Source organism: Neofelis nebulosa, chromosome 1 (genome assembly GCF_028018385.1).
Source record: "Neofelis nebulosa isolate mNeoNeb1 chromosome 1, mNeoNeb1.pri, whole genome shotgun sequence".
Taxonomy (NCBI): domain Eukaryota; kingdom Metazoa; phylum Chordata; class Mammalia; order Carnivora; family Felidae; genus Neofelis; species Neofelis nebulosa.
In genome coordinates, this window is record NC_080782.1 from 150,754,833 (window position 1) to 150,780,915 (window position 26,083).

General features: G+C 57.3%; 1 protein-coding gene across 2 annotated transcripts in view; it reads right to left on the reverse strand.

Annotated features, from left to right (window-relative positions):
- Positions 1 to 25,789, reverse strand: part of FLT4 (fms related receptor tyrosine kinase 4) — a 44,592-nt gene extending 18,803 nt beyond the window's left edge. For both annotated transcript variants that reach the window (XM_058739829.1, XM_058739820.1), the window contains exons 1-16: positions 25,628 to 25,789; positions 10,772 to 10,868; positions 9,911 to 10,155; positions 9,602 to 9,714; positions 9,321 to 9,483; positions 8,966 to 9,105; positions 8,488 to 8,656; positions 8,092 to 8,209; positions 5,348 to 5,502; positions 5,020 to 5,182; positions 3,472 to 3,598; positions 2,296 to 2,404; positions 951 to 1,313; positions 523 to 669; positions 289 to 420; positions 20 to 126 (exon numbers count right to left, since the gene is read on the reverse strand). In XM_058739829.1, the coding sequence (XP_058595812.1) occupies positions 20 to 126; positions 289 to 420; positions 523 to 669; positions 951 to 1,313; positions 2,296 to 2,404; positions 3,472 to 3,598; positions 5,020 to 5,182; positions 5,348 to 5,502; positions 8,092 to 8,209; positions 8,488 to 8,656; positions 8,966 to 9,105; positions 9,321 to 9,483; positions 9,602 to 9,714; positions 9,911 to 10,155; positions 10,772 to 10,868; positions 25,628 to 25,694 (2,415 nt within the window). In that variant the 5' untranslated portion in view covers positions 25,695 to 25,789. The remainder of the gene's footprint in view (positions 1 to 19; positions 127 to 288; positions 421 to 522; positions 670 to 950; positions 1,314 to 2,295; positions 2,405 to 3,471; positions 3,599 to 5,019; positions 5,183 to 5,347; positions 5,503 to 8,091; positions 8,210 to 8,487; positions 8,657 to 8,965; positions 9,106 to 9,320; positions 9,484 to 9,601; positions 9,715 to 9,910; positions 10,156 to 10,771; positions 10,869 to 25,627) is intronic.
- Positions 25,790 to 26,083: the final 294 nt, after the last annotated feature.

Below are 26,083 nucleotides of genomic sequence, written 5' to 3' on the forward strand. Positions count from 1 at the left end.
TTGGGGGAGAAACGCTCACCCTCCTCATGTTACAGAAGATGAGGAGGAGGAGGACCCAGAAGAAGACAGCGATGACCCCGGTGCCGACAAGGATCACGATCTCCATGCTGCCTTTATCTTCGGAGCCTGAGTGGGCAGAAAGGGGCTACTCTGTGTGTGTGTTTTGGGAGGGGGATGCACCCTGCGAGGAGCGTCCTGTCTGGCGGGCACGACTTGAGGGAGGTGACTATGAGAAGGCGTCAAGTGCGGGTGGCAGGTGGGCGGGAGGGTGCAATGGGGAGGTTGGACCTTCCACGGCCACGCTGGCGGAGGAATTGACGCAGCCCTTGGCGTTGCACACGCTGCACAGATAGCGTCCCGCGTCTTCCTCACGCACGCGCTGTATGCTCAGTTTCTGGTTGGAGTCTGCCAGGTAGATTCCTGTATGGGGTGGGGTGGAGGTTCGAGTTCATTTTGGGTCTGGGCCCTTGACCTGGATAGCCTCTCTCTGCACCCAGCCCTTCGCCTGGATCCACCACCTACCGGACTCTTCCTCCAGTAGCCTCTCGTCTTTGTACCACATGATGCTGGGCACGTGCGCCCCTGCCACGGGGCACCGCATCTCCAGAGAGTCGCTCACATTCACCAGGAGATCGGTCAAGTTCTGTGTGAGCCGCGGGGCTTCCAGGGCTGAGGGTGGGGGTCGAGAGTGAGCTAAGTAGCGCTGCAGAAAGCCTCAGGGCATTCCGGGAAAGGGTCTCGCAGGGCTGGGAGCAGAGAGTGGGGACGGATTGTGCGAAGCTCAAGGAAGGATCGGGTTTGAGCACAGAGTGGGAGGGCTGTGGACCTCCACAGCAGGGGGGTGGGGTGGGGAGGAGGAACCTCAGTGGCGGCTCAGGCGCGTTCTGGGAGGGGAGAAAGGCTCTTGGGGAAACACCGCCAGCCCTCTCCTGCAGCCCTGCCCGCCTCACCCTGCACTGACAGGTACTTCTTGTGGCAGTGCTTGTCGTGGCTGCGACGGTCCTGCACCTCGCATACGTAGTCGCCTTCGTGCTCTGGAGCCACGCGGGGGATGGTCAGGCTGAGTGTGGCGTGGCGCGCCCCTGGCTCCGCCTCCTCCAGGCTGGCTGCCAGCGGCGTAGCGAAGAGGTGCACGTTCTTGCAGTCGAGCAGCAGTGGGTTCCCGTGCGCATCGTGCAGCGTGGACAGGTTGAGGCGGTACCAACGCAGATGCTCGTAGGTGTAGTTGTCCGCCCGGCAGCTCAGGCGCACGTCTTGGCCCTCTAGGGGTTCTTCGGATGGCTCGGATACTATGCTGAAGCCGTCAGGGATGTCTGGGGAGGGAGGAGGAACCTCTGTGACACTGCACCCAGAGTTGGCGCACCTACCTGCCTGTCCCGGTGCTCGCTCTCCCTTTCCCAGCTCTCTTTGGACTCACTCAGCTCTCGATCAAGAGGGTGCATCACGTGTATTTGGGCCGGGTGCACCACCAGGGAGAGCCCCCTTCTCCCCAACACTGACCAGTGGGACTGGCTCCCTGAAGTCAGCCCCACCATTTCCTGCCTGTCATCCTTCTAGCTCTCTATTGGATAAACTCCAGCCCCGCTGCTGCCCCTACTGCTCCTGGGAGCCTGGACCATCAGTGGGGTCCTTGTCTGCACACTTGGTGCCGTCCTGTCCCATCCTCCCTCGCTGCTGATCACACTCCACCACTATCCCCTCCTTGAAACAATCTCATTGTTTCATTAGCTTGTGGCGATGCCTGGCTCCTGATTTCCTTTTGTCCCTTGGTCACACTCCTTGTCCGGCTCCTGTGGGCTCCTCTCCCCCCTCCCTCCCTGGGGGAGGGTGTCCTCTCTGGCCCCATCTCTCTTCGAGGTGCCCTTATCTACATGCCTGGGCACAGTGACTGTCCTTTAATAGGCTTCTGAGCATAATTGGGGGCACTAAAACATCTGAAAATCTGAGGAAACTACAGACCTTTTTCCCCCAGGAAACATGTACATGTGAGCCAGCTGCGGTGTGGGAAGGGGGTGGGAGGAGCACCAGTGGGGAGGTGCCTCCAGGGCTGGGGGCAAAGGGTGCCACTCCATCCCAGTGGACCGGCACCCCAGTTCATATGCTGATGACCTCCAAATATATCCCTCCCACCCAGACCCAGGGGCCCACTGGGCCCCTGATGTCTCTCCTGGGTGCCTGACATCATCAGAAACTCAATGGGCCCAACTTGGGTTCCTTATCCTCTTCCAGGCCTTGTCTCCTTCCTCCTGTGCCCGCTGGTTCCTGACTCCACCCAGACCTGTGCAAGTCACTCACTGGTCACGTAGAAGTAGATGAGCCGCTCGTCCTGGCCCACTTTGTTGAAGACCATGCACTTGTACATGGCAGACACGTTGGCATCCTGGATCACCAGCTTGCTCACCGTCTAAGCAGAACACAAGCATTTCCTGCCCAAGTTCATCCCACCCTGACCTTCCTCCCTTTCTGCAAGAAGGCAGCTGTGCCCAGCAGGGTAGTGGGGATCACTGAGGCCTAGAGCTGGAGGGGACCAAGCTCAGACGCAGGACCAGGTGGGGAGCAGAAGGTGAAGCCTTTGCACAGCAGAAGTGGCTCTCTGGAAAAGTCAAGGACGAAGCTATGAACAGCATCAGCTGTGGCTGAGGTCAGAGGGCAGCATTAGGCAGGGCTACAGAGACCTCTGGGTGTGGATAGGCGGAGGCTGTGGCCATGTTGAGGAAGAGGGGACAGACTCAGTCTAGCACTGGGGCGGTCCAAGCCAGGGCTAGGATTCATGGTGTGGAGCAAGGCCAGCAGCTGGTCACTGTGTGGGACCCTTGCGATGTGTCACATTCACCCCAGGGCTGCTCACAGCACCTCTCTCTGGGCCCTGGATGGTGGCAAGGGGAGGGAATGGGTCCCAGGTCTGGAATAGGACTGGCCTGAAGGACTCTGGCCTGGAGAATAGGAAGCTTGGAGGCTGGGGGAGGAGAGGGCAATAGGCCCTGCCTACCATCCAAACACCACCACCCCCCATTCCAAGCTGGGCACTTCCTGGCCAGGCCTGGAACAGGAAGAGGCTCTGGAGGTGTGTAGGAAAACAGGAAGTGACCGTAGGAAGTGGGTGCCTTTGTTCAGTCCCTTCCCCCCCCCTGGCCTCTTCTAGGCATTGCCCCCAGGCTGGGCCAGAGGCTCAGTTGCCTTCGGTGGAGACCTAGCTAGCCCCAGGCATAACCCTCCTAGCTCTGGAGCCTGTGGGTGGCTGGGGCCCAGAGCCTGGATGGGCTGCCTTGAATCTAAGCTTCTCTGTCTAGGAAGCAGCTGGAGGTCCCACCCCCCATCCACGTGCAGGAAGGGGAGCTGAAGCCCAGAGACACTGCAGAAAGACCACCAACTGTCAGAGCTCAGCAGGCCTAGGGGAAATGGAGGAGGCCAGGAGAGGGCTCCTCTCTGCCTGCCTTCTCCTCCCCCATCAGTGGCACGGCTGACGCATACCTTATTCTTCCCCTCTACAAATTCGGTCCAGGTGTCCAGACTTTCAATGGGGTTCACCGCATCCTGTGTGGTCACCTCTCTCCAGTCACGGCACTGTGGCATGTGGTCTCTCTGCTGCCGCCGGCTGCTGGGAGCAAGAGGGGGCCAGGTCAGGTCAGGATATGGGCAGGGAAGGCCCCACAGAGGGTGGGGGTCGAGACTTTGTCATACTCAGAGTCATCTGCTCACACGTGTGGGGATTGGGGCTTTGTTTCTGGAACACTATCTTCCACTCTTTATGCTTATGGTCCCCTAATAACCTATCCTGTGAAGGCTGCCAGACACAGCCTTCCCCAAAGGCCGAGGCCTGCTGCCTGCGGAGCAGCACATACCTGTGGCCTCATGGCCCCCTCTATCCTGCTGTGCCCACCATCCCCTACTCAAGATGTGTCCCTTTGGCATCCCATTCCTAGATCTCCCAGGGGCAGCAGAGTCAACACTTTTGTTCTAGGAAGCCCCCTCCTCCTTCCAGAGCTGTGGCCCCTTCCTGGGCTGGGTGTGACCCCAGCACCTTTGGTCCCTTGTTGGGATATGGGTCTGGGGTCCCAAGGGAGGCTCTTGTCTACCCCCAGCAGAGCAGAGTGGGAACCTAGGGTTCTGTCAGTTGGCCTAGAGCAAAAAGGTAGAAGCATCAGAGGGAAGCAAACTTGGAAGGGCCTTGTGGTCTAGAGGAATCTCTTATGAGCCTTGGATGCAGCAGGCCACCCCTACCGAGCCTCCACCATTGATGGTCCTGTCGCTATAGCCCCTCTCCTGGTGCGGCTTCTCTGTCACTTCCTTGGGTTCCCAGCCTCCATCCTTCCCCAGCCTGTGCCCTTCCACCCTGCCCACAAGGATCTCTTGCTCAATGGCAAATGTGACCTGTGAGCCCCCCTACTCCGTGCCCTTCACTGCTCCCTAGTGCCTTCCAGACCGCTGGCTACCTTGGCACCCTCTTCTCCCATCCCCTACTTGTCCAATTTGTCCCTGCTCTCAGCAAACTCCTTGGTCTGTCTGTCCTGCTGGTACCCAGCTCCGTGTAGGGGCGCATGGCTCCTCAGTCGGGCGGGCAGGCTCTGCTGCTTACAGCCGTGACCTTGGGAAAGTCAGGGCCCTTCTCTGATCCTCAGTTTCTTCCTCTATAAGGGGTCATCATGAACACTGCTCAGGAAAAGTTAACTGGGCATGATTGGTGTGCCCCAGTGCTCAATACAAGTCTCATAAAACTAGCTCACGTCTGCCCACTTGGTGCCCAGTTCCCTTTGTCCTCCTGGATGATGCAGTTATGTGTCTTGGGGGCTTTCATTTCAAGGCGGTGGGTGGCAGCTGCACCATCCCATGTGCAGCCCAGCCTGATGGATACTAGGGAGGCTCTGAGCCTTGCTCAGGTGAGGTAAGGTCAGGGAATGGCGGTAGGGTTCGAGTTTAGAGCAGGACTCTGGGGAGGAGTGCGGGCAGCAAGAGGGGTACCCAGCCCAGGTTGAGGATGGGGCTGGGAAGCAGGGAAGGACAGGCTGGAGCCACACTCACAGGCTGCGCTGGGTGAAGGTCTTGCAGGGGGTCCATGGCCTCCAGTGCCACTGGACGCTGAGAGGAGGGGGCACCCCATAGGCAGTGCAGGTGAGGGCCTGGCGGCTGTGGCGGGAGTAGGTGCTGGGGGAGGAGGCCTCCTTCTCGTGGATGTGGGGGGGCACTGGGGACACAAGCAGACAGCTGGTCAGCAGGCCCCTGCCGTGCCCACCATTCTCTACTCAAGATGTGCCCCTTCCTGTAGAGTCCACCCAGGGACAGCAGAGTCCCCTGTCTTGTTCTAGGAAGCCCACCCTGCACCGTCCCTTCTCCCGTGTCGCCCCTGTACCGTTCACCACCAGCTCCAGGCTGATGTTGCGCCACAGGCCGGCCGCAGAGTTCCACAGGGCGAGGGTGTAGATGCCTGCACTGGCCTCCGTCACCTCCTTGAGCACCAGGGCATGCGGACTATGGCGCCCGGACACTGACTTTCTGTCCTTGTACCTGGCCCGAGAAGGGAGTTCAGGGGCTCACGTGCACCAACGCCTGCCCTGTCCTAGCATCCCTTCCCTGCCACAGCCAGGCCCCTACAGGATAACTGCAGTAGACTGTCAGGGGAGGCAGGAAGAGGCTGGTGCCAGAGTCCTGACGGGCCAGGCTGGAGTGAGAGACCCCTCCTGGACCAGACCAGGAGGCTGCTGGGAAGGGCGGCAGGGCTTAAGGCTGGGGCAGCTGCTGACTCTGCATGGAGAGCAGATGACCTGGAGGCTATGGGGATGGTCTCCAGGCCACACTGTCTCTCACAGACTTCAATGGTATGTACTGGGAAGGACCGGAAGTGCAGTCCTCCAGTAGCACAGACCAGACCCTTACTGCATGGGGGCTCTGCCTCACTCTCTGACCCCAGCTCTTCCCGACCTGGAGCTTTTCACATGCTGGGTCTTCTTGCTGCCCCCACACTCCCACCTGGGGCCTTTGTATTTGCTGTCCCTCTCCTTGCTTGGATGCTCGGTCCCCTAGACACCTGTATGGCTCCCTCTCTCCTACATTCAAATACTTACTCATTAGAGAAAACTTTGCCTACTGTCCTATGAACCAGCTCCTGCCCTCTGCCCTGCTTCTTCCTGCCTGCTTCTCCTCACACTGTCCCCTTTACTGCTATGTCCCTACACTTAGAGAAATACACATCGGTGTTCAGTGTATATGCAGATAGATGTGGTTCCTCCCCAGGCCTGACCTGGGAGTGCTGCTGGCAGCTGCCTCTGCAACCCAGACTCTACCTGGAAATGGTCCTCCCTCACGCAGGTGCCTTCCCCTGGTATTCAGCCAGAGTGGTGTGGGAGAGGCACACCCTTGGTCAGAGACCAACAGTGAGGGGGGACGTAGGGGAGGAGCATGAGTCATCCAGGGTCACACAGCAGGACAGGGCAGGGCAGACCTGAGGCCATGTGGCCTGCCAGGCTCTGGTGCAAAATTCTGAGTCTGCCTCCTGCTGCGTCTGTGATCTTCGGCAACCCCCTTCATGGCCCCAAGCCCCCAATGTCATCATCTGAAAACCGGGGAAACAAAATGCACTTTTTTGCAGGGGTCATGAGGTTGAACTGAGTTACAGCCTGTGGTGTCAGCACTGTGCTGGACACAAAGGGTGCTTCAGGAGCTGAGGGCCAGCCTGTCTGTCCACTAGATCTCTATCCATTCACTTACTCATGGCCATCACATGACAGCCTAGAAGAGTAGACCCTTGTGGGGCTGTGGTGGCTACTGTGCCTGGGGGCAGGTGTCTCAATGGACAATGGGCCCAGCTGAGCACTTCTTGGAGGCAGGTGTTGGCCAGGTGAGAGGAGAAAAACTAGATATAGTGGGAATGATGAGAGGCAGCCAGCTGCCTGAGCCTCAGGTCTGGGCCAGACCCTGGATGGGTCAGTCTTGCTGGCCTTGGAGAGCAGGGGACAGAGCCCCAGGTATCTCCAGGAGGCTGATATGTAAGGGAGGCTCCAGGCTGCATCAGTGCCTTCTACCAGGTACTGCTAATGGACCACAAAGCCTATGGCCTTAGAGGTAGGGTTATACAAGGCCCAGGCCCACAGCATCCTGAGGCCCTCCCAGGAGAAGCCTGCTTCCAGCCTGGGACAGCCAGCACAGTGACATCCCAGCTGAGAATGTCTGGGGCCCCTGCTTGCCCAGCTCCAGGCTTTCAGAAAAGGTCATCCTGCCTGGAGGGAGGTGCCCTGGTCTGGGAAGGGCAGGGTTTCTCTGGCCAGCTGGGAAAGGATGAAGCAGAGTTCTCCCAGGAGGCTTAGTGATCAGGTAGGAATGCCCTTCCCCTTCCCCCACCTCTGTTTCCATGTGTACAATGGGGGTCAGGCTAGAGTGTGACATCCCAGAGTTGGACTGCACTGATTGCTCAGATGACCCAAGGGTGTGTGTGTGTGGGGAATGCTGTGCCAACCTGAGCTCCTAGGGAGCTCTCTGGGAGCACGTAGCAAGGGCGGAGCCACCACTGAGGGACCCTCCCCCTCACTGACCCTTAATACATCCTGAAGGGAGGCCTTCTCAGGTCACAGACCAGAGCTGGGGCTCTGGAGTCTGTGGGCTTCCTGGAAACTCTTGCTTTCTGCCACACAGCTCAGGCCCAGCCCAGAGCCTGGCCCTACAACAGTCTGTGGAAACTGTGTGGCATCTCTGAACTCATGGATAGGATGGTCCTGGCGGTGGTAACCTGTTCAGAGGGAGGCCTAAGAAACCCAAAGCCACTGCTGTAGGGCAGACCCAAGCTCTGTGACATCCTTCAGCTGGCAGGGCCCTCAGGGACACTGAGCAGTTGCAGGAATCAGTTGGATAAAGCCCTACATTGTGCCCACCACACCCACTGATAACAGGAGGCTGGTGTTTGCAAGCTTTCGTAGCTTAGAAGCAACCAGAGATAACTTTCCCTCTGGCTTAAATATTGTCTTAGGTGCATGTTCCTTAGAGTGTCTTCAGAGGAGAGTCCCCATAGGGGTCTCAGGGCACAGACCCTTGATGGGGAGGATGCTGCCCTTCCCGCCTTGTTGGACCTGGTGGGTAGCAAGAGGCAGGGGCCAGGGCTGGTACCATTGGAACTCCGGCGGGGGGTACGCTGCTAGCTTCACAGGCAGCTTCACCAACTCATCTCCTGCGGTGGCCTCCAGGACAGGACCCTTGAGCCACTCGACGCTGATGAAGGGCTTTTCTGCCAGATGGGAGGCATCAGTGTAAAGCCGGGGCCTGGAGTCACTGACGCAGCCCTGCCCAGGGACTCCCAGCTGTGGTCTGGCACCCCCCAGAGGACAGATGCCTGCAGACTGGGGCTCGCCCTGCCCTCTGGGGTCCACTCATTACCCTCCCTTCCCTCTGGCTGGACTCTACACTGCTCAGGTGCACCCTGACCTCTGACCTCCGCCCACACTGCACATGGACCCTTGTTCCTCAGGCTTGATGACTGACACCCAACTCAGCCCCACGCCATACCATGCACAATGACCTCAGTGCTCTCTCGGAATCGCTGGATGCCGTTGTTGGCCTCACACACATACGGGCCCAGGTCATGCTGGCTGACGTTGTGGATGGTCAGGATGCTGGAGAGCTCTGTGTGAGTCTGCTGGGAGCGCCGCTCTGGCACCCACTTACCCCGCTCTGCCTGCCCACGCCCAGGGGAAGCCCAGGGTCAGAGCAGGTGGGTTCTGGCAGAACTGAGCACCAAAGGCACATACCCCAGCCTAGCAGGGACTCTGGAAGCCTTGGACCCAGACCCAGAGTTTTCCTTGGGGTAGGAAAACTTTGCTATTAGACAGGGGCTCTTGGGGCAGGACCCTCTATTCAGAGGCCAGTGTGCACCAGGCCAGGGTGGGGGTGGGCAGTGATGGACACTCCTGGGGACAGTGTGGGCAGTGAATGGGGACTCCGGGGGATGGTTCCAGTATGACCCTGGCCGGGCTGCTGGCTTCACCTGCTTCCCTGGATAGTCCCAGTCAAAGGTGACACCCGAGTTGAACTCGGCCCACACAGTGCAGTTCAGGACCAGCTTCTCCCCAACCAGCAGCTCCAGCGACTTCTTGGGGAACAGCTGGATGTCATAGAGCTCGTTTCCTGGTGGACACATGCACAGTGACCCCCACACCCTTCACAGGATGGCACACACAGGGTGTAGGGCACAGGGTGCCCGATGAGACCAGCTGTGGCACCTATAGCCCCATTAGCAGGAACTGGGGGACCCCCCATCCTCTTCCTGCGGTCCCCCAGGACATGGGCAGGGGTTCCCAGGTGGGGCAGGAGGAGGGCCTGCAGTGCAGGGCAGCCCCTACCTGTGATGTGCACGAGGAACGGGTTGGACAGGAAGGCCTGGCCACCCCAGGTGGTCTCACACTGCAGGTACAGGGCGTCGCGCAGCAGTGGTGTGGGCACCCGCATACCCCGGCGGTCGTCCCACACCACCTCCTGCCCATCAGGCCGCAGTGCTGAGTTTTGCTGCAAAGACATGGTGGCTGTCAGCTCACTTCCTCCTGGCCAGACCGGGGAACTCTTTTTCCAGTGACAGAGACAGGAGGGCCAGATCCTGGGGTGGGGTTGGGGATGGGGGCTGTACCGATCGCAGCGTGACGTTGAGGCCAGGGATGGACACCAGGCAGGGCACCCACATGGAATCCTTCCTGTTGACTAGAAGCGTGTCTGGCTTGTTGATGAACGGCTGCTCCAAGTCTGAGGAGAGGGGGCAGGTTGTGGGCGGGGAAGGCAGGGCTTAGGGGTTTTCTACCCAGGCAAGGGGCCCTGGGTGGCGCCCACAGGGTGTGCAGGTTGGGGCTGGGGGTGCAGCTGCTGGATGCCTCTCCAGGATCCAGCACCCTGCCCATGCCTCCTGGGAAGCCGCGGGGCCGGCTGCTCTGGGTGCCCTCACCTCTCACGAACACGTAGGTGCTGGCCGCGGTGGTACCCTCTATGCGGGCTTTGATGTACTTGTAGTAGCAATGGTAGCTGCCCGTGTTGTTGGCGTGGGCCTCGGGCAGCAGCAGCACCTTGCAGTAGGGCCTGGTGTCCGTGCCCTCGCAGTCCCGAACAACCCCTGTGTCCTCACCGTCCTTCTCCCCCATGGCTGGTGTCTCGTGAGCCCCTGGCCAGTCCCACTCGAGGGGGTGCTGCCCCCTGACAGAGGACATGAAAGGACAAGGGGGTTCCTGCTGCAACTCTAGGGCACAATCCCTGCGGAGCCTTCCCAGAAGTCAAGCCTTGCCTATAGCTTGTCTCACCCAGAGGTTGGAACAGCCCATGGACCCAGCCCGGGGCAGGGTGCTCCTCGAGGCCCTTGGGGGCCTTTGCATGGCTCCTGGGCCCACATATTGCAGGCTGGCTTGCAAAGAAGCCTGCAAGTCATTCCTAGGGCTGCAGGGAGGATAGGAGGTCTGAGGTCTGTGTGGGTGGGCCTGGAGCCACTGGAGGGTGGCTGGGGGTGGGTGTAGGGAACCTGGGGTCCATGCAGGGTAACTTGGGGCATGGAGTGGCCTGGGGTCAGTGAGGAGTGACCCAAGGGTGGATGCAGGGTAATCGATCTGTGGCGAGAGCAGGTGTAGCGTGTCTGCAGGGCAGGGGATAGTCTATGCCTCCAGGAACCCACACCCAGGCAACCAGGGAGCCCCACGAAGCCTTGAGGTCCCTTTGCCCTTGGGAGGGACTGCCTTCCAGGTTCTCCTCTACCATCTCCTGCCTTGGCCTTCTGTAGGAGGGACCCGGGCCCCTGATCCCTTGGCTGAGGTATGAGTACCTGCAGGAGATGGACAGGCTGTCACTGGAGTCAATGATGTATGTCTCCTCCGTGATGTTTAAGGTTGGAGGGGTCATGGAGTAGCCACTTGCCAGACCTGGGGTGGGAGACAGGGTTAGTATGGCGCTGGATCATGAGTTCACATGGTGATGTCAGTCTGGGACTGATGGGCCTTCCCTGCCCACAAGAGCATACCCCTCTCTATGGCAGGGCTGCCCCAGCTCTTGGCCCCGGGCAGCACCTTCCAGGCCCCAAGACAACCAGGGATCTCTTCCTCAGGCTGCCCCTTGTCCTTGTCCCTGGAAACAGACTGGGCCCAGCCCCCAGTGAGCTGTGACCTGACTGAATCCCAGTCTCTGGCCCCATAAGCTCACATAAGCTGGGCTGCCGACATGAAGTTGATGGGAGAGACCACAGGCCTTACTCTAAATTGGGGAAGGCCTGGAGTGTGTCACCTTGGCATGGTGACCCCCACATGACTATATGAAGGGCTTTCCCTCCTAAACCCCAGACACACAGCCACTGCTTGTAAGGGGGTCCTTACATGCACAGTGTAGACCCTTCCCAAATGCCCAGAACCAAGGGCCTCCACTGCCCCTGCTGCAAACTCTGCCCATGACCTCACCCTCTCCCAGGTCCCATGGAGTTCGCCTCCTGTGTCCTTGGTTCCATCTGCTTCTGTCCACCCTCGCAGCCCCCTCTGGCTGCCCCAGCATCCCCCGACACCCCTCGCCTCGTTCCTCCATCCTTCCCACAGGGCTTGACCCCAAACACACAAATAACTCTGCTTTGAAAACCCTCCTGCTGCTCTGCTGCTCATGCAGCTTCTTGCCCCCATTCTCCTTTCAGCAGAACAGCATGTGCTTATGTGTGCACATGCCCATAGGTGTGGGTCTGTGTGTGTGTGTGTGTGTGTGTGTGTGTGTGGCGTGGATCTGCGTGTTTGTGAGGCTGGTGTATAAGTGGTGTGTGTGGCTTTGTGTGTGGATGTGTATGTGTGTGTCTGACATGTCCATGTGTGCATGCCCATGGGCATGTGTGAGTGTGTGTGTGAGATCCCGGTAGGGGTGGGAACAGGCCTTGGGGGAGGTCTGGACCTGGAACTCTGGCAGATGCATCCTGCCAGGACCATCGTGAGACAACAGGAAGAGAGGACTGCGTGGCTGGAGGCCCAGGGCTGTGTCCTGTCCCCCCTCCCCCCAACCCACCGTGTCCCATGTCCCTGTCCTTCTGAGGGGCACAGCTCACTACTGACCCACAGGTCCAGCTCCTCTGTCCTTCCCTGCCCACCTCCCTGATACCAGGTGTCCCGCCCTGGCAGCTAATTGTGGGATGCGGATCCTAGAGGACCCCCACTATAGTTGCCTCTACACCACCCTGAACCCTTGACCCCCGACCCACCCTAGGGTGTAGGACAGCACACTCTGTACACTCAGATCTCATTTAAGCCTCATGTGGACAAGAAGGCCACTAGCCAGAGCCTGGCTCTCCCCTTCCCTTCCGTGCCTCCTGTTGGCCAAAACCTTCTAGGCACCACACCACAGTGGGGCAGAGGCAGAAGGCCCTTACTGAGCATCTAGTCTCATTGTACTGACAGGGAAACTGAGGACCTCCAGTTGGACTGCACCATTGCTCTCAGAAAGCAACTCCCCGTCTGGCCACTGTGACCACTGCAAAGTCCCTCCTTAGCCTGAAGGTGTACCCCCTTCTGACACTCAGACCAGTGGGCTCTGCCACCAGTTCCACCCTCCCCAGGGCAAGTGTTAGCACTCCCTGCACACCAGCCCCCATTGCACACCTCCAGGGCTGGTGTGGGAAGGGGGTGTCCTGCAGAAGGGAGCCTCCCCTCAGGTGGTTAGGGGCTAGGAAGAAATCCCAGGAGAGGTGGATGTTGAAGAAGAAATGGGATTTTCCAGGTAGCGGAAAGTGAATAAAGCCACTCCAAGCAGATGGCTGGCCTTTGAGCTACAGTAGAGGGAGGTCAGTGGGCTTGGGTTTGGACCTGTGAGGGAAGAAAGGATGGGCCCTCCCAGTGGATCAGTTAGGGGTGAGGCCTGAGGCTGATGTGTGGGCACCAGAGGAGAAGTATGGCAGCCAGCACTCACCTGCCCCAGGCTTGCGCATGCCCTGTGGTGAGGCCTGCAGCATTGCCTTGGGACCCCCAGGGTCCCATTTTCTGGGGTACACATCCAGGGCACACCCCTGGCACCCCTGGCTAGGAGCTGTGGCAGATGTCAGCCCAGCTTCTTTAGCAGCAAGCTTTTGCTTCTAAGATAAAGTAGGGGCATGCCAGGACTTTCTGCCCAGTGCCCTTCTCTCCAGCTTCATCCCCTGACACATCTCTGAGAGGCACAGAGTGCTCACCGTTGTCGCAAAGGGCCGGGCTTTTCATATCCTGAAGTCTTTGCTTTCACCTGTCTTTTCACCCTGGACATTTGTACTTCCTTCCCTTCTGCAGAGCCCCCTCTTCAGGGCCTAGTTCACATGTCCCTTCCCTATGGTGGGGCAATCATCATTACTCAGGCAGCTTCTGCCTCCTGGGCTCCTGCTGTTAGAACGTTTATCAGACTGATTTGTGGTTTTCTGGTCACATCTGAACAGAGGCTGTATTTTATTGATCTTCCTAAGCTCAGTTCAGAGGAGATGTACACCGAAGATTGAGGGGATTGATTCAAGAATGGTAAGATGGATGATGAATGATCAGGTGAATAAATGGATGGGTGTGGGTGGATAGGTGGGAGGGTGGATGGGTGGCTGAATAGTTGGATGGATTGATGGTGGGTAGATGGATAGTGGATGGATGGAATGATGAATGAGTGGTGGGTGGATTGATGGATGGAGGGTGGATTGGTGAATGGGGCATGGATGAGGGGTAGATAGGTAGATGGGTGGGTGGATTGTGGGTGGATGGGTGGATGAATGGGTGGGGGTTGATGGGTGGATGTGGAATGGATGGGTGGACTGTGGGAGGATGAATGGATGAGAGGGTTGGTGAATGGAGGGTGGATGGGTGGATATGGGTGGATAGGTAGATGGGAGTAGATGAGTGGATTGGGGGGTAGATGAGTCGATGGGTGGGTAGATTGTGGGTGGAAAGGTGGATGTTGGAGTGGATTGATGGATGGGGAATGAGGCCTGTAGGATCTTCCTCCATAGAGGGCACCGTACCACCAAAGGAAGCATCCATATCACTGTACTGAACAGACAGACCATCCATTTTCCTTGCCAACCCTTTTATCATCTGTGCAAGCCTCTCCTTTGTCTCCAGTGCCCCTGTCTTCACTCACTTCCACCAGGCTCTGCATGCTCAGCAGACTTTGCTGTAGACCTCACCATCCTCAGCCTTAACTGAAATATGACTTTCTGAAGCCACCCCTCTCATTGGGGCAGTACTGCTCTCCACTGCACATACCTGGCAATGAAGGGCTCCTTGTGGTCACCTCTGTTCTCTTATGGTACCACCTACTCCCCACTAAAGCTGTCATCAGCTGCCGTCATGGTGACTTCCCTTCATTCTCTGCTCCTAGCTTTCCAGCTCCTGCAACCACAACTCACACCATTCCCCATGACTTCAGAATCCACGTGGATGACTCACCAGCATCCTGGCCTTTGTGGTCTTCATCCCTACTGTCCTTCCTCCTCCTCTCAGCCACTCACTTCCTGGGCACACCCTGGATCTGGTCCTCATGAGAACTACACCATTACCAAGTGCCTGCCTTGCCCTGCTCTCCCCATCTCCTCTTGCTAGGTGCCCTTATGCCACCTCTGCTAAGTCCTTCAGCCTCATGAAAACTCCTAGTCCAGGGACCCCTCCCCATAAGCAACCCCCTCCCTGGCCTTGCCCTTGTCTACTGGCATAGTGCGGCCTTCAGCCCATCATCCTGATCCTTTCCTTGCCTCTCACCTTCCACCCCATCCCTGCAGCACCACCATGGCCCTCAGTGGCTCAGCACGCAGTGCAAAGCCAGAGCCCTGTGCTGTTGCCCCACCCCCTTCTTTTCCTGTAGATGGATCCTAAATGAGCCCTCAGACTGAAGTTCAAGGTGTTCTTTCCTCCCTCACTCTTAGCATTAATGAAGTAAAACCATCATATGGAGATCATCTTTCCCCATCCGAACTCTACACCCCCTACCTGGGCCCTGGAACCCCCTGACACTCGCACTCTCAAGGCCAAGACCTCCATCTCCCATCCTATAAACAAGTCTCGCCCCACCCGCCACCACCCATTCCTTGATCCTCTATTCACTTCTTGTGCCTGTCCCCTTTCCCCTTTCCTATTCCCCTTCACTGCAAAAGCTCTGCTTGCTGCCTTCTCCTCTCAAGTTCATCCATCCTTCCTGTGGGGTGCAGATCTCCTTCTCCTCCAACCCCCTGCTTCAGGGAGCCATTGGTCAAGGCATCCCATGACCTCCATGTTATAGGACCAGTGGGTGCTCCAGGCTGAGAGCAAGTCTGCTTCCTCTTCTGCCACCTGCTGTGAGCTCACTGTACTCTTATCTTCCTCCTTCCCCTCTGCCCAGCACCACATGTACTCCCTCTCACTCTCTTCTCTGTAGGTCTCTTCCCTAAGTGTCTGGATACTTCCAGAGTCTCTACCTCCTGTCCTTCTCTCAACTCCAGCCTGAAGTATCCAGCTGCTGCTGCACTTAGCCACCTTACAGACACCCCAAGTCCGACATTTCTGATACTGAACTCCAGACTCACACCCTCTTCACCTCTGCCCAAGGTTTCTCCTTGATAGTTCCCACCTCTCCATATGGGAGCAGCTGTGGACACGCTTCTCCTCATCCTGGCCAATCACCGACCACCAAAGCATCTCAGAGCCAGCCCCTGCTGTCTCATTGGGGCCTGCCCAACTGCACTTTCCCCCAAAGTGGGCTTCTGGGCCTATTCTTGCCCTCCTTCAGTCCCCCACATAGTTGTAAGTGATACATAGGGAAGAGAAAGGGGCCATATCATGCTCATGGTTAAATCCCTTCAGTGATTTCCCCTGCATTTTCAGGAAAATCCAAACTCCATGGCTAGACCCCTGATCCCTTTCCATTCCCTCTTGGGCCACCCTCACCTTGTGTTCGTGTTCTCCAGCCATCATGCCCTTCAGGCTCTTCCATAATGTGCATGCTCCTTCCTGTCCCGGGGCTTTGAACACACTCCTCCTGATTTGCATCCTCTCACATGCCCTGCACAGGCTGGCTTCTTCTCACCTTAAAGGCTTAGCTTAGCCATGACCTTCTAACCCCTTCTAAAACCTAAATCCCCCTTTAATATTCATCTTAACTTTCTGGTTGCTTCCTTAATCCTTCTTGTCACAACTTGTAATTATCTTATTTACTTATTTGTTTAAGTTACATTTTTCCATTTCCTCTACTAGACAGTAAATTTCAATGGGGTAAGAACCAGTACAGTTTCCTTTTCTACCCCACCCCATGTCTAGCACAGCATCTGGCACAGAATCAAGATTCCATAAATACTTGTTGAATGAATAAATGGATGACCGGATAGACTGATGGATGAATGAGTGAATGGATGGAAATATGGGTGGACGGATGAATGAAAGAAAAGATGGCTAGCTGGACTGTCAGATGGACAGACAGATGAATAGAAGGATGGATGGATAAATAGAAGTACAAATAGATGGAAAGAAGGATGGGTAAATGGATGGATGAAAGGAAGTATGGCTATGTGGAAGGACAGATGTACAGACAAATGGATAGAAGGACAGACAGATGGATGGATGGATGGATGGAAGGGTCGATGAATGGAAGGATGGGTGGATGGAAAGATGGATGAAAGGATGGAAGGGAGGATGGCTAGTTAGGAAGATAAATGGACAGATAGTGGATAGAAGGATGGATAGATGGAAGGATGGGTGGATGGATGGATGGATGGATGGGTGATGGGTGATGGATGAAAGGGTGGAAGGAGGGATGGATAAATAGAAGAATAGATGGACAGATGGATAGAAGGATGGATAGATGAAAGAATGGGTGGATGGATGGAAGGAAGCAAGGATGGATGGATGGATGGAAGGAAGGAAGCAAGGATGGGTGGTTGCATGGATGGATGGGTGGATAGAAGGATAGGTGGATGGCTGACTGGCTGGCTAAACAAACCTCAGGTTTTCCTTTAGGTTGGAATTATGTCAGACCCTGTCATTCCTCTGGAAAATGTTTCCAATTTTAAAGACCAAGCTCCCTGGTGACCATGTGTACCCCAAAATGCTCAGTAGCTAAGGCAGATTTGGTCCAATGACTGCCTTGCCCAGAGGCTCCATGCTGCCCAACCCCCACCTGCAACCCCAAAGAAGATGCATCCTTCCTGTCTGGTTGTTGTCTGTCCCCACTGTCCTTCCCTTCCCGCAGCAGGAAGCGCTGTCATCCTGGCCTCTGCTGCACTCCCCTTGCCTTCCTGTTCCTGGCCCAGGAACTGGCTTCTTCCTTCCCCTGGCTGGCGTCCCTGGCCCCCCAGCTTGCAACAGAGCAGTCAGGGCAGGCGCTGGGCCGAGGTCAGGGAGGCCAGAGTGCACACCTCCTCTTCTGTGTGCTGTCAGCAGCCTTGGACAGTGGGGACCCTGGAGTCAGCCACAGGCAGCCGGCTGTGGGAGCAGCACACTGGGATCCTGGGTGAGGGGCGAGTCGCAGGGGGCGGGGGTGTGGGAAATTCTGTGCATTAGGCACTGGCCATGACCTTGTAGTCACTGTCTCATTTGATCCTCACACAGCCTGGGAGGAAGGGAAGAATCATGAATCTAGTCGGCAATGAGGAAACTGAGTCTCCCAGCCCCATAGCAGCAGCAGGCTAACAGCTGTGCAGGAGCCCAGGTCTGGAAAAGTCCAGGCCCATCCCTGCCCAGTCCTAGCCCTCACATCTCTTGATCCCCTTCTCTCCCACCACTAACCTGAGTGCTGGCCTCTCCTCCTCCCTGCTCCCCAGCAGCCTCCTTTTTGGCCTCCAATCTGTCCCTCAGCCCAGAGGGGTGTCGTGACCTGAGGAAACCTGCACTGGACCCTCAAGGCCCTCTGGAGCTGTGCATGCCCTTGGCCTGGCCTCCAGGGTGATGCCCATCCTAACAGGCCCTGCCCTCCTGGCTGGCTTCACCTCCCAATGCTCCTGCCACAGCCAGCATCTACTAGGTCCTTGCCCACCTCCCTGCTTGCTTCAGGTTGTACACTTTGTCCTTCCCTGCTCTCTGTGGCTGGAGAATCACTGCTCCTGCTCCAAGACACTAGGCTGAGCACATTGTCCTTACCCTGGCCCTGATGCTCTACATGGGGAGGATTTGTATCATCAGGCAGCTCCTGGGGGTCGTGGCTCTGTCCTCAAGTCCAGTATGGCCAACCTGGGGATGACGTCGGGATTGTCTGTGAGCTCAGGGGTGCCCCCACACACTGCCAGAATATAGTGGTAGTGGTTATTGCATTTGATAATTTCTTCCTGCAGACACTGTCATGGTCACCCTGTGGGTGATGGAGATTATATGGCAGTAATGCCAGTCTGATCCACACATTCCTTAGCAGCTGTGTCCAGAAGGACAGAGGCAGCTATGACTGCAAACTGGAGGCAAGCTGAGGGAGAAACATGGGAGACAGCTGGCCAGTTGAGGCTGGTTTTGGGGTCTCTATGCATCTGTCCTAGAACTGAGTAGATCTGGGGAGACCTGCTCCAGGTCTCTCTCTTTCACTCTTGGCCAGAAGGCACAGGGGTGTTCAGTCCTAGAGTCCCCCCACACCTGGCCGGTAACCTCTGTGCCTCCAGAGGTCAAGGGTAGGGTCAAGAGGCCACAGTTCCCTGACCATACAGGGCTGAGACGGCTGGGATGAGAGGGGCTGTTCCCAGAACGTGCTTGGAGCCCCTTGAGCCTGGCTGTGTGCTCCACAATGCCACTCTCTGGCTGTATGGCCTTGGGTAAGTCCCTTGCTCTTTCCAAGCCCCAGTTTTCCTACTTGAGAAATGAGAATTGTTCCCAGGATTACAGGGAACCACAAATAACAATACCACATAAGAATCATAGCAAGAACAAACTGTTGCTGGCTCATGCACACTGAGCCCTTGGCTGTCACTGTCTGCTGAGTGCTTTGTATGTTACAGTTGTGGTGGTGGTGGGGGGTGTCAGAGAAAGCCATGCTGGCAGGAGGGGGTGAGCTGAAATGGGCTTTGTAGACTGAGTAGGAGTTTGTTCCAGGAGAACAAACATGGCAGAGGGAAGTGCAAGACCAGAGTATGGCTGACCTTGGATTGTCACAGAGACAGAACTGATGTGGGTCAATGAGGCCACAGAAAAGGGTCCCAGGTCACAGGTCAGCCTCAGACTTTTGGCCTTGCTCCCTGGGGTGCTGCCTTCTGGTGATGGCAGGGCTCTGAGCCCACCTTTGAGCTCCCCCACTCTCCCTGGCAGCTCTCTTGAGCTCCAGCCCTGGTTGGGGGTGGGGCTTGCTTCCAAGATGTCTCTGGCAGGGCACCCCCCAGCCCTCCTACCAAACCACAATCACCACTGGGCAGGATAGCTGGAGCCACAGGGCACACAGCTGTGGATGAGCAAGTGTCTAAAGGATAGAGAATTCCCAGTGTTGGCAAGGATGTGGGCACACAAGCACTCATCGTAATAAAAGAATATTCACATGCTTTGATCCCCAAATTCTGCTTACCCCATACATACTATTTAGGATAATAGTAGCAAACATGGATTTAACACTTTTCTTTGTGCCTGCCCAGGCCTATGCACACCATACCCCTCTAACGCCCCACTGAGGTGGGTACTATTCTTGGCATTTCGCGGGTGAGAAAACTAAGGCACAGAAGTTAACTTGTTGCTCAGAGATGATCTCTGGGGGACAGGATTATGGGAAGTTACCACTTACTCTATACAGGATCGCATTATTTGCATTTCTGCAGTTTATGAAATGTAAAGGCCTTCAGCTGATCTGACCATCTTCCTTCCTTCAGCCCAGAAGCATTGCTCTCCCTTCCACTAGGTTTGCCATCCTAGGGACGGTCACCTGTCAGGCATTCCTGACTCTGCCCACCCCCCACAGCCCATTAGTCATAAAGTCTGTCCATTCTCAGAGGCAGCACCAAAGGCAGGGTGGCTGGGAGCTCTTGGCCTGTCCCTCTTCTCTCTCTGCCCCCCTGGCAGAGGGCTTTGCACTTCCAGCACGCAGACATCTAGCAGTGGATGCCTTCTGCTCGGATAGCCACATCTTAGGTCTGCCCTCCTCCAGTCCCCTGCTGTCTAGCCCTCCAGTCCTCTACTGTCTGGTGTGGCCCACCACACCAGTGTCTTCCCACTGGTCCAGATCTTACCCAGTGGTTAGATTATTTTTCTAGAACACAAGTTGCTTTCCTGCCTAAAACCTTTCTGCTGCTTGGCGGCAGAAGCTGAGCTCTTTGCATGGCCTTATCTAATGCCCACTCCCTAGAGGTACATGTTGAGGCCCCTCCCCCCTCACTGGGGACCCCATTGCATGTTTCTGCAGCTCCATGCAGTGGTCAGCTCATTACATTTGACAGTTGCTTTGTGCAAGGATGAGGGAGCTAATGCTCGCCTTTAATGGTGGCATCCCCAGTATGAGACTTGGCCTGGGATTGCTGCCCACTCCCCCGAGGATCTAGGGGGCAAAGGGGCAGCACACAGTGTGTGGGCAGCTGTGGAGGTGAGGGATGGACATGGAGATGTCCTGCCTTGAGGTAGGCACGTTGGCAAGGGGCAGACTTGGGGGAAAGGCAACGTGTCTGTGGGGCATGTGGCTTTTGAAAGGTCTCTGGGACAATCAAGGTAAAAATGTCCAGAGGTGGTCAGAAATTTAGTTTTCCCCATGGTCCCCCCTCTAGATCCTTCCTTGGGGAACGTGGACAACCACCTGCCCCTTCTAACCCCTTGGCCCTATGCCATCTGAGACCAGATACTCTAGCACTTAACACTCTAGCAACTTGTGAGCCATTTCACCCCTCTGGCCTTAATTTCCTCATCTCCAAAATGGGCACAATAAGCCTATGACACAAAGCTAAAACTTTCACACACCCTAGGGTAAAGCAATTTGATTTACCATTTTATACTGAGGTGAGGCTCCGCTGCTGGACACTACAAATGTGCATGTGTGTGTGTGCGTGCCTGTGTGCTGCTTAATACTGAGGAATCTCCATTTGGTAGAATTTAGGGTGGCTTTGAGAATGGGGCTTTAGGTTGGGTGACGATAAGAGCTCCCCCTGGAACTGCCTGAAAGCATGCATTTGTGCCTCTGAGGCACACAGCGAGTGGGAATGAAGCCCCCTCCCACCCACCCACTTGGAACAACACCATCCTCCTTCCACCAGCCTAGAGCTCCTGGCAATCTCCCAAAGGCTGGGTGAAAGACAAGGTGTATCTAGAGTAGGAGAAAGGTCATGTGCTGAGAGCTGGGGTGTGTTGTGGGTGTGGGCTAGGCAGACATAGGGTTAGGGATGCCCTTGGGACCCCAGTGGGAAGGGTCAAGAACTTGGTGCTTATCATTGGCAGTGCCACTGAAAGGTCAGATCAGATCTGTTTTCTAGAGGTCCCACGGGGGCAGCATGGAGGTGATTTCAGGGAGGGCGGGCTGCCTGAGTCCCCCTGAGGGTGATATGGGGGGAGGGGCACGCTGGCAGATGTTGGGCTCCTGGTGCAGGGCAGCTGTGCCAGGCAGTTGCCTGGCCTGCCTGGGGTCAGGGCTCTGCTCCCTGGCGGCAGGACGGGCGGTGTTATCGGACAGCCCAGCTGGCTCAGAGGTGGCCCCCCAGCACTTCTAAATCGGGGCCGTGGGCTCCTGCCACAGGAAGAGGGAAACGCAGGCAGGATGTCCTCTCCTGTGGCCGACAAGTCCTTTCCCATGAACCCCTGCTGACCTCGCTGGACACGTGGCGGGGCTCCCCCACTCGCCACCCAGACCTGTGCCTGCTCGTGGGGCCACCCCCACCCTGGCCTGGCCTGGTGGGAGGGTGGAGGTGGCCTGAGGCTCGGGTCCCGGCTGGGGCGTGCCTGCTGCTGCCCCACCCAGGCCCAGCCCCTGCCAGCACTGAATGCCCGCACCTTCCTGCTCCCAGACTTCTCCCTTTGGCGTGACCGGAAAACTGAGATCCCAGAGGAAGCCAGTGTCTGAAAAGGATCGAAACTCAGGAATCCCTGGCTCCAGCTGGACACGTCGGCTGCCTCTGGCTCTGAAGTCAGTGCAGGGAGTGTGAGGGACTCTCCGGACCCCTCCCTCTGCCCACCTCCCTCTCTGAGAGGCATCTCAGAGAGCCATGGGGGCCAGGCCAGGACCTAGGGGGGTTGAAATCTGCCATATGGAGGAAAACACCCAAATGACAGCAGTAGGAGTATAAGCTAGATGCAGAGAAGAACTTCCCACTTAATTTCCCTGGGTTCCCTGACTCCTCTCTGCCCTTTTACACTCAAGCACTCCCAAATTTCTTCCTTCCTTATCTGGCCCGGTTGCATCAACTGGGGTCTCCCAGGAAGTCCTGCTGGGCACCTCCACCTGGAGGACCTGCCTCCCAGGGCAGTACTTCCTCTTTCCCTACATGCGCCCCTCCTCCCATCTGGTCAACAGTCTTCACGACCCACTCTGTGGCTTAAGCCAAAGACTAGCATACATCCCTCTCACCCCACCATCTCCTGCTGTCTCCTCCTCTGGTGTATTTTCCTTGCCATGGGCTCCCATCTTGTTTTGCCCCTCTGACAATGCTTTCAGGGAACCTGATGAGGTGGCTCTCTGTCCAGAACGTCCCCTTTCCAGGTGTGCTGCCGGCTCCTGCCACCTCCAACAGCCTCACCTCCCCCACCCCACCCAAGACTAGTGTCATTTGACTATCCTGAGTCCCCATATGCCATCTGCACTTTCTTGCCTCTGAACCTTTCAGGGGTTCTTTGCTCTACTTGGAATTCCCTTCCCTGGAGTCTGCAGACCCTTTCAAGAAGCCCTGAGCTGGAAATGATGCCACCTTCCTGAGCAGCCCACAGCTCCCAGCTGGACCTCATGGGGGTCACTGAGCACCTGCATCCCTATGATACAGATACCACGCCTGTGTCCCTGCCAGTCTGGCACTCAGGAAACCCCTGCAGGATGGGGCTGGTCCAAATCCTCCCTGAGCTACCCTGAGCAGGCACCCTAGCTTGCGACATGCACAGAACTGCAGTCTCCTTCCCTGGATCAGGGTCCCACTGCCTGGGGCAGGGTGGGGAGCTGGCCAGATCATCCTCTGGTTATGCCTCATTCTCAGTGTGGTGCCTGGTAGTGTGGGCACTGTGCTCTGTGGAGGAAAAGAGCCCTTCAGCCACAGTGACTGAGCCGGGGCCAGTGGTCCACAGGACTGAGTAAGGTGGCCCAGCCCCCACATCCTGCCTGCGCTGACTTGCATCCCCCATCCCACCCCCACACCTTTGTCCAGACTTGGGTCTGGCTCAGGGCTGAGTAACAGGGACAGCAGAGAGCTGATTGGCTGGCAGGGGCCACTGTCCTTAGGCCAAGGCAGTCCTGAGCAGTCACTTGCTTCTCCTACCTGTCCCTGAGCTGATTTCCTACTGTCCAATGGCACAAACAGCCTTTCTCTAGAGGGACTCTCCTCCCTCTTGGGCCCATCTTCTGCCACTTGCCCTCTCCACAGGGACACTGCCAAGGCAAAGCTTTTTGGAACTGGACTGGGACCCCAAGCCATAAAGTCGGGCCCAAGCACAGCCCTCAAGTGCTTGCCCACTGCACTGCTATGCATGGGGAAACTGAGGTGCAGGGAGAGGAAGATAGAGTCCCAGGCCACAAAGCCAGGAATTTAGGGGCAGAGCTGGGACAAAAATCTGGTTCTAGGACTAACTGCACACCTTTGAGGGGTCAGCTTCAGGGTTCCCAAGATTCTCACCTACCAGTACTTGGCCACCCACCCTGGGTGCCCTGACACTTGGTTACATTTAAGTGTTTATGCGTCTGCTCCAGCATCACCTACCAGGCTGGGAGCTCCTCAGGGCAAATGCAGGGCTCATTTCCTACCAGCCATGCACTGATCCAGCCTGGGCTCTCTTGCTCCACGGACCCCTTCAGCTAACATCCTCTCTCCTCTTCACTGCCTGACTTTGGTAAGAGCCACCCGCACTCCCTGTAGGACTGGCCTCATCTGTCTTCACTCTTCCACCCCCTGGGTACCCTACAGCAGGCTCTCCCAGTTCTTACACCTTGTGGTATGTTCCCTGTCTCCCGGGAAGCCTTTTCCTGTTCTAGCTTCCTCCCTGGGGTGGGGGAATCCCGTCCTCGAACCTTTGCTCTGCTCCCACTCCAGCTCCCCAGCCCAGCCTCTCTCTTGAGCCTCATACACTACATGCAACTGCCTGCTGGGTATCTCCTCAAGGTGGGGTCTCCCATTATCAGCCTGACCACCTTCACTTCTCTCCATGTTCATTCAGTCACTCAACAAGCTCACCAAATATCTGTGGGAGCCTGACCTCAGCTGGATGCAGGAGAGCAAGGAAGGACTAAAAGACAGCCCCTCTTCTCTGACCTGCCCCAACTCAGATGCCCTCCTCCAACCTGCCTCTAGATTCATCCACACCTACTTCATCTCCCCTGTCCTCTGCCCTTCACCTTGCCAAGGCATAGAGAAGAGGGCTTTGTTATCCTATAGATCTGGGTTGACCATTTCCCTTACTGCTGACCTCTGAGAACCTTGAAGAAGTTACATATGTCTTTATTCTGTGCCCCCCATCTATAAAATGGGTCTAACACTTCCTTGTGAGTTAAAACAGTTAAAACATGTAAAGCCAGTACTCAATATGGGCAGTGTTCAAAAATAGTAAGCCCCCCACCCCCTTCTCCAGCCGTTCCAGCACTTTGCTCCCAACCACTGGGGACCCATGACCCTCCTTCCACCCTCTGATTCCCTGGGTCACTAGATCATGCGTGGACTTCTAGCACATCATCACCAAACCCCTGAGGGGTTATCCCTGACATCTCGATCCAAACATACCCCTCTGTTCCCTCCCTCATCTTCCACACTCCCTTTTCTCCAACCCCACGGGGGCAACTTCTGGTTATATTCCTTTCACAGACCGGACCCTGTCTGTCTTGCGCTTAAGATCCTTCCGTGGCTGCTGCTGCCTTATATATAGTCCAGGCTCTTGAATTTGGCCTTCAAGGCTCCTGACCCATTAAATACAGGGAGCGCTGGAATCCTGCCTCTTGCCACGCTGATCTCTCCTGAATTGCCAACTCAAGACTCCCCTCAAGTTCCCACGTGCACCTGCGCCCAATCCGCCTGACGGCTTCTGTCTCTGGCGGTCCCCGAACCGCTGCCCCGGCAATCTCTGGCCTGGGGAAGGTGGACACCTGCCCGGAGCGCCCTCTGGGGAACCGACCTCGAGTGCAGCTAGGAGGAGTCGGGAAGTGCGCACCCAGGTCTGCGGCCCCGCGGGGATTGCCGCCTCGGTCACCGGGATACTGTCCCCGTTGCGCGAGGGTCTGAGGGCAGAGCCGTGCAGCGCCGGGACTCCGCCGGGGAGCTAGTAAGCAAGCGAAGGATCCTATCTGAGAATGCCGTGCGATGGGGCCAGGCTCCAAGGGAGCTGAGCCACAGACAGTGGAAGGTGGTCGAGGACCCCGAGCACAGTCCCTCCGCTGTGGTGCAGACGGTGCCCGGTCCCTGACCCGGCTGCAGTCTCTGCCCGCCCTTTCCTGATCCCGGAGGGCCCAGGCCCCAACTGCCGTGCTCCATCGGCGTCCGTATCCCCGGGCTCCCAGCCCCGTCTCCCCTGCTGCCCCAGGCTCCCGGGGGTCCAGTGCCCCCCCCACCCCATCCCTCGTCGCCCCGGGGAAGTATCCCCCCTCGCGGCCAGCCGCGCACTCGCGCGGGCGGCGGGCTCACCGCGCTCGCCGTCGAGCAATCCGAGGCAGAGCCACAGGCGCAGGCACAGCGCGGCTTCCCGCTGCATCTCCGGCCGCTGCGGCGCGGGTCCGACCTGCGCGGCCGCCGCTTCGGGCTCGGTGTGTGAGCGCGAGGCCAGAGCGCGGGCGGGGCTGGGGCCAGGCCGCGGGCGGGGCGGGGTCCCGGCGGACACCCCAGGGGGTGGGGCCAGGCCCGTCGGACCGCCCCTCGCACCTATCAGTCCCGCCCCCTGGCCGGGTGGAGCTTGCCCGCTAGATCCGAGGTACCCGTGTTGCTCAGCGGCTTGGAGGCTGGTTAGTGTCCTCCTTCGGAGTCCGTGGCCGCCCTACAGACCCCCGGGACCCCTGCGGGCGGACAGAGAATGCAAATAATGCACCAGTCCTTCACTGCGCGTTGAAAAGGGAATGAACCCCCCAGCGGTCAAGGTTAGACAAA